This window comes from Lissotriton helveticus, chromosome 11, assembly GCF_964261635.1.
Source record: "Lissotriton helveticus chromosome 11, aLisHel1.1, whole genome shotgun sequence".
In the NCBI taxonomy this organism is placed as follows: Eukaryota; Metazoa; Chordata; class Amphibia; order Caudata; family Salamandridae; genus Lissotriton; species Lissotriton helveticus.
In genome coordinates, this window is record NC_136072.1 from 9,343,145 (window position 1) to 9,355,190 (window position 12,046).

At 45.9% G+C, this 12,046-nt stretch overlaps 1 protein-coding gene and 1 long non-coding RNA gene across 2 annotated transcripts in view; one reads left to right on the forward strand and one right to left on the reverse strand.

The window, feature by feature from the left end:
• Nucleotides 1-12,046, reverse strand: part of LOC144792837 (putative cation-transporting ATPase 13A4) — a 289,798-nt gene that overhangs the window by 136,706 nt on the left and 141,046 nt on the right. The window contains exon 12 of the mRNA XM_078668035.1: nucleotides 6,829-7,017. Within this exon, the coding sequence (XP_078524161.1) occupies nucleotides 6,829-7,017 (189 nt within the window). The remainder of the gene's footprint in view (nucleotides 1-6,828; nucleotides 7,018-12,046) is intronic.
• The window catches only part of LOC144792839 (uncharacterized), a 202,801-nt gene that overhangs the window by 63,784 nt on the left and 126,971 nt on the right, over nucleotides 1-12,046 (forward strand). The window lies entirely within an intron of this gene.

Consider the following 12,046-nt stretch of genomic DNA (forward strand, 5'->3'; position numbering starts at 1 on the left):
TACACACGCTCTTACTGCACTCGCCCTGCCAGACCTATTTCCACACTCCACTCTGTGCTGCGCTCTGTCCCTCGCACCATACCGCTCACACCTCACCATTTACTGGGAACAGCACTAGCCTGCAGCGGCTATGGTTGCTGGTCTGTCTGCTTTGGCCTTGCTCTGCCTCTTTTAGCTCACTTCCACTTCCGCTACTTTGCCCATGATGTCAACTTTGCCTGACCCTTTTCCATACCTCACGCCACATACCACCTGCCACTTGGTACTTGGTGCCCTTCATTCTGGCTGTGGTAACAAAGTCACAAGGCAGGTTACATCAGTCAAAGAAGAGGAGGAGCATGGGGTTGTCCAAGCTGCAGCAGTAGCAGCTACCAGTTGTGGATTGTGAACCCAGGTCCCCACAGAGGCAGCCCAGTTAGATCTGGGTGCGGCTTCCAGGAGCCTGGTGTGTTCCTGCTTGGACCTCTGCTATTCCCCCTGGAACAAGACAACCCCGGGACTCCATGACTACTGCAAGGGTCACCGAGTACAGGCCCAGAGGAGTTGGCTTGGCGTGTTTGTTTTGTTAAGCTAACTTAACAAAAATACACCAGAATGATGAGATCCTGGAAAATAAGGAAGGTATTTCCATCTCCCAAGCCTAAAAAAAATCAAACCCAATGGCAGCAGTGGCAGAAGGAACAGCAGCAGCCATTCGTAAGCAATCCATGGACAAGTCCCCGCTGCATTTATGAAGCCCTCTTCTTCCTGCACCCGACTGTAACAGCAACCAGGAGCGTGGTTTTTCATATTGCTCTACCCATCTGCAACCACCTTCCATCTTTGATTACTTAAAAAAAACATCAGGAGGGGCTAGGTCTTCCCCTCCCCTCCCTTAGACCGAGAAAAGCCCAAGGCTAGAATACTACAATAAATAATAACCAATGCAATTGTCCACACGCCACCAACTAACAAAACTCAGCCACCGCTGGATATCCCCAGTGTAAGTCCAACAGCGGAAGACCAGAACATTATTTTGGGCCAACCATCAGGGGCTCAACCAGACTCTCAGCGCGCTCTCCCTCATTATCCATTTGACTCCCAGGAAAGTCATCAATCACTTGCTCCAAACGATCAACCCTGGCGTAAAACCACTGAGTCAACATCTAATGCTCTGTCACAAGAAACAGACCCCTTTAACGTCATGTCACAACAACATCCGCCTACAAGTTCTCCACCTAAATTAAAATTACAACCTACGAGTTCTGATGTACTCAGTCCTTTTGCAATCCAATGGGACGGATCACTGAAGGTAAACATTAAACCGCTTCCGCTCAAATTCCCTTCTATCCCGGTAATAGTAACTGTCCCAATAAAGCAACAAACAGGAGCTGACCATAAATGACTAATTATTGGAGCTATCTTTTTTTCTTAAAGACACAGAAAGACCATCTAGTCAGAAATCTTATGCCAGTGCAAGGGGTCAATCCCTACACCAATGTCGGCTGCATGTTCACAACTGCTGCAAACTCTTCAAACTACAGTCACAGCATTACATTATCATTCAGATAAACTGGACATCCAAGTTGATCTTCTGAATACCCTGGCCCTGTGTATGGCAAGCATGGACATCAAGCTTGAGAACCTGAACAACCTAATAAGGGTTGCAAACAACAAGAACATTTTAATTAGGGTCAGAGGCCAAAGTTTAAAGACAACTGGAGTATGTAGCCCCTAATCTAACTTGTATACACAAAATATATTCCAGCGTCTAGAGAAAAAGAGAACGGAAAAAGGGAGACCCCACTAAGAATCAAATAGTGTGAGTTGTCGACAAACATACAAATTTGTAAGTATGGATTCCCATCATACACCAAGATTGGTGGTTAGCTTCATCATTTGATGGTCAACATGTTTCAGCACTTAGTGGCAAGAGATAAATCCTTGTGCTTTCGTCAGGACCTCAACAAAACCAAAACAAAACCAAAACAAGATTGTCTAAAATGCTATTTATAGTACTCCAGAAAAGGATATAGTGTGAGTTTTGCTTCTCACAATCTCGTATCTTTCTCCATATTCTCCGTTTCCTTAAATATGGGGAAGATAAGGCCTCACCCCACCTGGCAACAGCTCAGGATGCAGAAGGCACCGCTCTATCCGTCGGTACCTCGGGCGGTCTACAGAGCCGTCGGGGAGGCTTTATCTCTTGCCACTAAGTGCTGAAACATGTTGACCATCATTGCTTAGGACAGCTATTTATTAAAACTGGTCTTTGCTCTCACGTTTTTAAACCTTGATCGTGACAGATATTAACAAGTTTTGCTAATCTGTCTACGCACCAATTTTATGTTTTCACACTTCACTATGTTCTCACTGCATTTAAAAATTTAAAAAAAATTTTGGTCCCACATATTATATCTTGCTCATCTTGGTTGGTATACCTATCTGACAATCGTAAGCTCCGATATCTATAGGGCTAGGATGTCATGTATGTGTATGTGAGGATACCCAAATGATGAAGCTAACCACCAATCTTGGTGTATGATGGGAATCCATACTTACAAATTTGTATGTTTGTCGACAACTCACACTATTTGATTCTTAGTGGGGTCTCCCTTTTTCCGTTCTCTCTTTTTCTCTAGACGCTGGAATATATTTTGTGTATACAACCTAATAAGGGCCCAATCATCTTCAAACCTGGTCCAGTCACTTTGTTGTTCACCCATCATTGATGGGCTTTCAGAGCTTCCAGCTTCGTTAAATTGTGTCCTTGTCAAAGTCAAACAACTGTCTGCAGGCAGTGACAGTAAGTGCAAGGAACAGGTCCAATTAAAGTGTGAAGGATCAAGCTCTGCCAAAATAAACAAAAAAAACTCAGGCACCATGGGGTGACACAAGTGGAGAAGTAATTGTCAGAACTCAAATACCTGATAGACTTGCTGGTTTTGCACAGGAGCAGAGATGCTTGAACCCAAATCCCTCTCAGCAATGCTGGTAGGTCTTTATTCAGAACCTCCCATCATTACCTGAAGGGACGGGGGAATTGGATAAAATAAAAAAATAAAAATAAACAGAGAGACTTGTCCAGCGCTGCTTCCTTCAGTCCGCTACTCTGGAGTGAACTGGTTTATGGAAACCTAAAACGACAAGACAACATTAAGTCTACCCTACTATTAGCTATCTTGATTATTTACTTTTTTCCTTGTCAACTTTCACCCACCCATGCGCTGCTGGACCTGAGCTCCTCTTCTGGCTTTTGGGTAATAACTCTCTTCACCTCTAATTAGTTGTTACTGTATAAAGAGATAAGAAAATTATTTAACTTCGTTTCTAGTAAGTAGGGACTGGATTATCTATAGACTTGGAATGCACTTACATCACTAATCAGGGTGACTGCTTCTCACTGGGTGTCTGTTATAACTGGGGATTCAATCGATTTTTGAGGGAACTGTTCTGACCTTTCTTTGTCTTTCTTGCAGGTAGATGAACCATTCCCTTATAGGACTTTTCTGAGGCGAGAGATACTCTTATGCTTATTTATTTCTTTACAGGACTGAGAATCATTCTAACATACTCCCTAAAGGTCTTCAACATTTCTATTCTCTGTTACAGGATTTCGGCATTCAATAGTTCACTTCATGCCAGGTAAGTAATCAAGATACGTTCATTTAGCGCTGCGCATGTTCACTTAGCTTTGTTTGCAATGTCTGTGTTCCAGCGCTACGTTTTCTCCCTCAGGTTCTTGACTTCAAACTCCTCTTTGAATTCTACTGCTCCTCCAATACAGCTTCCAGCTTCAAAACGCTAAAGTCTTTGGAATGACGGTAATTTTGACAGGGAACTCGCGCTTGATTTCGTGCGCCGAGATTTTGAGTTAATTCCGCCACAATACAATTACCAAGTCTAGCGGAGGCCCGCTTATGTATTCTAAGATTCCTTCAACTTGTTGTGTCACACCGAGAAAGAAACGAACCACCTCAGGCAGAATCTTCGGTGAAGTGCGCAGTTTCCCGGGCGCTCGCGCATGACATCGAATCTTCAGTAGTGACAGTCAGGAAGACTAGAACGTCTTCTGCCCTCTGCTCTGGCATCGACGGCGGCCATCTTTAGTCTCCACGATTGAACTCTACCAGACCAAGTGTTCTCAATAGGTCGTAAACCAGAATGCTCCATAGTTGGCCAGGTAAGTATGGAACCTAAGGTTCGGGTTCTGACAGTAATTCCCTGCGTAGTACTTATCCCTTTCCATAACGATCAAGTTTTGACGCTTCCAGACAAGAGCTCATCATCTTTGCTGTCATCTTTGCCACAGAGCCCTCAAGATGGGAGTGATTTAATTGCTCCAGTTGACCCAATTGACCCAGAGCTGGACCCTGCGCCACTCATACTTGCCTCACAACACCCTAAGATCAATTCTCAATCATCTCACTCTCTTAGAAAGAGAGAAAGGAAACATCAGCATATGCAAAGAAACAAGTTAGCAATACAAACTACAGCATAATCTCTTAAATAATTAGACAATAAACAAGCTACAAGTCCCAGTTTACAGAAACACGAACAGCAAACTACTACTTTGAACCCAACATTAAATGTTCAACTACCCACTCCCGCACACTACCAGGTTCATCATGCCTCCCCTCCTTGCTTAAGGAAACCTTCATTAAACCCCCAGGAAACGGTAGTCATTGAAGAACCAAAAGAGCCTTTAATTGGCACGGAAAAAGCAAATGGTCAACTAAAATAGAGAAAACAAATTCGACAACCTAATTGACCACTCCGATTTAATTTGTTTACTCACAATCGACCTCAGACTCTCCAATGTATTGCTGGAGACAACCACCTAAAAGTAACCATCAAGAATGCACCATGGTCATTTGGAGAACCCCAACTAGTCAACTAGACGCTCGAGAAAATTGTCTGCACAAACTAGGAAAAGCCTCTGGTTCACTAAGAGAAAACTATGATCTATTCGACTCGGGCACTCGCCAACAAGGAGCGGCCCGTGACCCTAACACCAAAATTCTTTTGGTACCGGAATACAAATCAAAAGGACAACATAATGTCCTTAACAGAACTAACATCACTAAAATTATTAAAAGGAGCACCGGGTTTGATACACCAGCATCTGGAGACATCGAGTATATCAAATTTCTCCCTCCAAGAGGGCTACAACTCTCAGAAGTAACATTGGCAACATTTAAATCTTCCATCTGGGTTCAAGCCCTCTTAGCCAGCAAAGAATGTTTCCGGTCTTGGGGAATTAAAATCTACCCATATTATAAACTAGGCTATCCAACTGTGCTAGCCAAGTTACCAGTTACTAAGCCAAGTTTTTGTCGGACTCCGAACAGTGATCGAATCAAGCAGTACTCAATCCTAAAAAATGCTGTGGGTCATGCAGTCACAAAAGACAGATCATGGATCACATCCCCTAAACCTAATAAAGATCAAGATAGGGGAGGGTTGCCAGTAGCCCTGCCCTACAAAAGCTCAGTTTGACCAGACAGGCAATGCTCACAAAAATGAAAGCAAAAGGAAGCTGTTAAACATAGTGAACCTCACCCTCAACCTGTAACTCTTACCAACTTGCAGTCTTCCTCATCTCTATGCTCCTGGAACATTAGTGGCCTTCAACACAAAATGGCTTCATTGGAGACTCAAAACTGTATTTTTCAATATGATCTCCTTGCCTTTCAGGAAACATGGGCCACATAAAATTGCCCCTTAAGTGGATACATCGAGCACTGGAAACCAGCTATAAGGCATTGCAACTACGAATGGCCTAAGTGGGACCTGTCCATTTATATCTCTTGCAGCCTAAAAGGCGCTATTGAACCATTACAACTTGATGAGAAGTGGCTGCTTGGAGTTAAAATGAACTAGTGGAGACAGCAGTGCCATCTGCTGTTTCTCAAGGTCTACATTAATTTGAGTGCTCAAACAAAAAAGGTCTCACTTAAATCTGTTGCTCACAGTTCTGTGTGATCTGGCTGTGGATTTTCCTCACGCAAATTCTCTGCTTACCGGGGACTTTAACAACAAACTTGTACATAAACTATACACCGGCCTACGTTTGGATGGTGTTTGCCTTTCATGGCCAACAACCTAACCTTATTTGAAATTCTGAGTGGCAGATACAAGAGGATTACATTTGCAATTAGCGGTGAACCGTTCCGTTCAAGAACTAAACAACTGGTGAAGGATACAAGTCACCCATTTACACAATGAGACACCATATTTCCTGCAGATTTTTGTAAGTGCATCGACAACTCTGATTTCCTTGAGATTGGTTTTGGATTTGCCACCAACTTAGTTTCTTCTCCATGCGCAAACACAGCACTAATGGTGGAAATGTTACTATGAAAGGGTTTGGAATTGGTTGCCTCAAGTGATAAAGATACAACAAACAAGAACTCATTTTCATTGACAGCTAATGTACAGAATAAGCTCTTGGCCAACTCTCCATTCCCCACACCCGCTCTCCTGTCTCTTTAAAGGTAGAGCGTTCAGAAGACTTCCTGGCACAGCATGTCACACCAGGTGGTCATCATGACTAAGAAAGCCATTGCAAAGATGGGGCAGTTGACCTTCAGCTATGCTTCTGATGAAGCTGGCCACACTCTGGAGTCATTGGTCAGACTAATCAAACGGAACATTCTTGTATGTGAGGGACCCTGGACAGAGCTAAGACTTTGCCAACCTCTAGTGGTAAGTGCTCATTATCCCAATCCTGCCATAAAATCTGAAACCCGATCCGATTACAGGCTACAGCTCCCCTATGAATGTATACCAAAGCCAATGTGATTGTAAACAGGTGCATGCAAGATGGACACAAAAAAGTGCATTTACCTTGTCGAAGCAGACAATGTTGGCTTGTCCCCATAGGTTGATCCTCTGAGGACAGAAGCAGAAGATGCGCTTATTTTTCAGCCTTTTTTGGGCGTACATGACACCCACAGCTAGAGCAGCCAGGAGAGCAGGTGGCACTGCGATGGTCATCACGGAGATCCCCATGAGTATTGTTTCCCAGGTGGGTTTCTGGTGGGGGAAGGACACCACATTGTTAGTAAATACAAAGACCTTTATGGTTAGATTGTTTGCAATTTGCAGTGTTAACCAGACCAATGTAAAATTCTACCATATTTCTTTTACATCCTGAAGGTAATAGAATGGTACGTTTTTAGAAGACAATGAATACAGAAACTGTATTGGCTCTGTGTGCACTACATTCACAGATAGTAGTCCAGGACTCCCCTGCAGACACCGCCACCAACACCAGACACAGCCCATGAACATATCAGACATGCCTTCCTTTTCACTCAAGCAAACAGGGATGCACTACTTGGTCTGTGTGCACTAACTATGATGCATTCAGATTGGATTCGAAGAACAGATTCAAGTGTGGACAAACATATGTCCAGATCTCCAGTCACACTCTTACTGTTAGGGAACAGTTTTTTTGGCTAATTTTACCCAAACCTTCAATAACCATCCTCCAAGAGCTCTTGAGTCTCAATGTGGCACCAACTAGATTTTCTTCCTTAGAGGCCCACTGGTTTGGACCTCTGATGCAGTGTGAGACCATCCAATAAAGTATCACTGACTGTAATTATTATTTGTATATATTATGTCTTTGAGCTGGAACCTGCATTGGCCAATTAATTAAAATCAGCTGCTACAGACTGCTGAGGTCAGAGTAAGTACACACATGCGTTGTCAGGAAGATTATTGACCATCTGTACATGGGTAACTCTGTGGCAGATGGGGCCAAGTCTACAAATTAATTTTTTCAATTAGATACTGAAAGGAAATACAACAGTTTTGTGGGGTAAAGTCTAAAAAATGTGTTCCACTTTGCACAGGTCATGTTTAAGATGCATAGCACTGTAACTTTAGATTTCAACATGGAACTAGGACCAGACAGGTTAGGAACTTTAGGGGTGCAAGCACTTATGGCTTTTCTGTCCAGGACTGATGGCACATCAGATCTTCACATCCTTTATTGAAAATATTAGAAAAACTATATGAGGATGTCAACAACAATTCAGTTTGTATGGCATGGCAGGAACCCCTGTTAGAGGTGAGGCTGGCCGGGCGGTGACTTAGTGGAGGCCGAGACCCACCCGTGCGGCAGGAATAAAACACAAGTGCGTTGGGATCCCCACTGCGGAGACTCGGAGGGGGAGAATGGGAGCCCAGGACCCAGACAGTGCTGGGACTTGATTTCGCCAAGGCTGTGGGCCGTGGACTGCACTGGGGCCTACACCTGCACTGACAGTCCCCTATCAAGCAGCAGTGTGTGGTAGTGGGGGCCTTCCTCCGCAATCGCTAAACGCTTGGCACTGTAGGAACCCCTGTGAGAGGTGAGGCCGGCTGGGCGGTGACGCAGTGGAGGCCAAGATCCGCCTGTGCCGGCAGGACTAAAACGCAAGTGTGGTGGGATCCACATCGCGAAGACCTGGAGTTGGGACTGAGTGTCCAGGCCCCGGACAGTGCCAGGACTTGATTTTGCTGAGGCTGTGGACCGCGGACTGCCCCAGGGCCAATGCCTGCACTGACAGGGCCCCATCGAGCAGGAGTGTGTGGCAGAGGGGGCTTTCCCCTGCAAGTGCCAACTGAGGGAGGGGAATACCGCTGAGGGCTCAGTTTGATTTTGGGAACCGGCAGAGTGAAAGAGCTGCGGCAGTGATCAGTGCATGGAACTGGGGGATGGCTGGGACTCCTGTGCTGCACTGGCTGGTCCTGGAGGCCTAAACACACCTGGAGGCCCAGAGGTGGGTACAGACTGGATAAGGGTGCCATTGGACTTGCTGTGGATGGTCCTGAGGGTGTGTAATACCTGGTGAGGGGCCCATGTGAAGACAGATGGTTGTGAGTGGGCCAGGGATCCCCGTCCTGAAGTGCATCGGAACTGGGGAGGGCGCAGGACACCGCGGAAACAGCCCAGAGCTTGGCCCAGACTGGTTGACCCCTGACCATCGTAAAATCCCTGTTCATCATAATGAAAGATAAGGTACCAGGGCTCAATCTAATAAAATATTGAACTACCCGCAACCCCTTCCTCACGGCCCCAAAGAGATGCGTGGGGAGAAGAGGATGCTGAGGTGGTACAGGGGGAAGAACAACAGGACCCCTCCCTGAATGATATCCTGATGGCCGTGCAAACTGCAAGGGACGAGACAGTGACCAGGATCGACGCAGTGGCGATTGAAGTCAATCTCCTCTGGTGCGACCTGCGTAAGGTCTCCAACAGGGTCAACACGACAGAAAAAGAAGTGGCTGTTCTCCAGGTGGAGGTCAAGTCCCTATGGGAGTTGGTCACGGATCTTCAACAGAAGATGGTGAAACTGGATGAATGTGCTGGAGGGCCAGGAAGGGCGCTCACGAATGAATAACTTAAGATGTATGGTATTCCCGGAGCGACTGGAGGTACCTTCTGCCGAGTGGTTCTTGGAGAAATTGAACACAAAAATTCTGACAACCGGTAGACCATTCAGGTTTTTTAATATTGAAATGGCACACAGGGCACTGGTCCCTCCCCCACGTCCAGGAGCTCCGCCAAGTGCCATCATAGCCTGGTTCTTTAATTACTGGGACATGATTGATCTACACTACGCGGGGCACCATATTGCAATCTTCCCCGATTACACACAAAGGGTGCAGGATCAACAACGCACCTTCTTAGCATTAAAAAGATGCATGAGGGTGGCAGGGATGAAGTGAAGTCTCCTCTACCCGGTCAAGCTCTGAATTGAACACTAAGGCAGGGCTCTGTTTTTTGGGTCAGCAGAAGCGGCCTCAGACTGGATGGATACCACAGGGGACCGTGGAGCCTGAAGGAGGCCGCAGTCAATTCCAGGGACACTCACAGACTCCATTGATCCGATGGTGAGACAGCCTAGATTGTCCAAACAACAAAAACAAAGTCACAAGTGATTCTGGTAGAGTCAGAGTGTGTGGAGATGGTACCTTGCAGGTGGTGGGGGGGATCGTTGGACTCTGAATTAACCTCATTGGTGGTTATTCCTGACACTAATGTCGCCTGAGATCAGAGGGAGATACGGGAGAGCTGGTTCATAGTTTTGAACACTTAGATAAATCATTGCAAGAGGACTCAATACAAATGTTTTTTTTTCTCTTTGATAATTGGTGAAGAACACACTGTATACGTATGCCACATGTGGGAGGGAACACGCCCATCATTAGCGGCTGGGACCTGTCCTGGGAGTTGGAGGCTCGAGGCTCGCGCCCTGCCAAGTATCCAGTCACTTGCATGGCACTATTTAGAAGGTCCTGTCCAACGCTTAATTATGAAAGTTTCAACCTATGTAATTGAATTGTGGATATTGCTGCAGGGCATGAATGTGTTGCTGGAGAATTCAGATGGGGTGGTTTAGGGCGGAAGATACGATTGTTTGCTCTCGTCGATGGTGGAAGTGATACTCCTGTTGCACTGCCCAGTGGGTGGGGTGGGGTTGCCGGAAATCAAACTGTTCTATGTGTTCCTTTTGATTTTCAGGGAAGTTTAGGGGGATCAATATCTGGGTTCTAATTCCCCACAGTACGCTCAGTCTAAAACTGGTGTGGTGGGATGGGAAAGGAAGAGCGGTGCAAACTACATGATCTTCTGGCTCCCTCCCCGACTAAGCTCCTTACCTGGAATATACAGGGGCTGGCAAATCTTGAATAGCGCAGAGGAGTGCACTCCTATTTACGGCGGTATAAAATTGGTATAGCGGGTCTGCAGAAGACGCATGTCTGGGGTGACACATTACCATATATTTGGCACAGATGGTGGGGAGAGCTATGCGCCACTTAATTTTCGGGGTTTGCACAATCTTGAAAGATGTAATACTGGAGAGTATAACGTCTCTGAAAACTGCAAAGAGCCCAGGGAGTGACGGCCTACCTGTCGAATTCTAAAAGAAATGTACACCATTTTTAGTAGACCGCCTCCTAGAGGTATATAATGAGGCATTCCAAAATCAAACACTTCCATCTTCCATGAACGAAGAATTGGTGGTTATGATACCCAAGGTGGATATGGACACCCAGCTGCCGGGTCGTACAGATCCATTTCCTTGTTGAATATAGACATTAAAAATCTTAGCGGGATCATGGCAACTTGACTGCAACCACATATGCAGCATTTAATTCACCCCTACCAAGAGGGATTTATCCCAAAACACAATTTAGGAAGGCTAGCCCACATATGGCACTCACCCTTATTACAACAGGAGGAGTGTGCCCTGGTGTTATTAGATACTGAACAAGCGTTCGACTTAGTTAGGTGGGTGTATCTGTGGGAGGTCCTAGGTGCAATGGGAGGTCCTACATGTAAAGCGCTTTGATACCAGACTTGCGTCTAGTTCGCGCTATATAAAACTCTATTAAAAAAAAGAAATGAGTGTGGGGCCTTAATTTCTGAAATGGGTGCAGTTATACTTGGAACCCAGTGCCAGAATCAGAATGGGGAGGTTGGTATCAAGGGCCTTTAGATTGCAACGCGACACTAGACAGGGATGCCCGCTGTTGCCACTTCTTTTTGCCATGGCAATGGAAACCCTAGCTGCAGGCCTGAGGAAAGAGATGGGGACTTTTGGGATTCCTCTGGGAGGTACCAACTTTGTGGTGTCCATGTATGCAGACAACACACTAGTATATCTCCGAAACCCTGCTCAGGCAATACTGACACTATTCGACACCCTTGAACGGGTTGGACACGTGTCAGGGCTGTGGATTAACTCAGGGAAGCCCAATTAATTCCAATGGGGAGACTGGCTTTGTTCCCAGATGGGGAATTACCGAAGGTGGGGCTCCCATAGGTGGGGACTGCGCCTAGATACCTGGGGATCAGACTGCCAGAGACGGCTGAGCACTACCTGGTGCTTAACATTGGTAACGTATTTGAGGGATTGCGGGGTTCGGTGTGCTTCTGGCAAGAACTGCGTCTGTCCCTTATGGGGAGGATTGCCCGGACCAAAATGTGGACTTACCCAGATGCCTCTATGTGATGCAGCACTCTTTCTTTAAGAATCCCCCCGACACTTTTTTGTAATGCTGTACA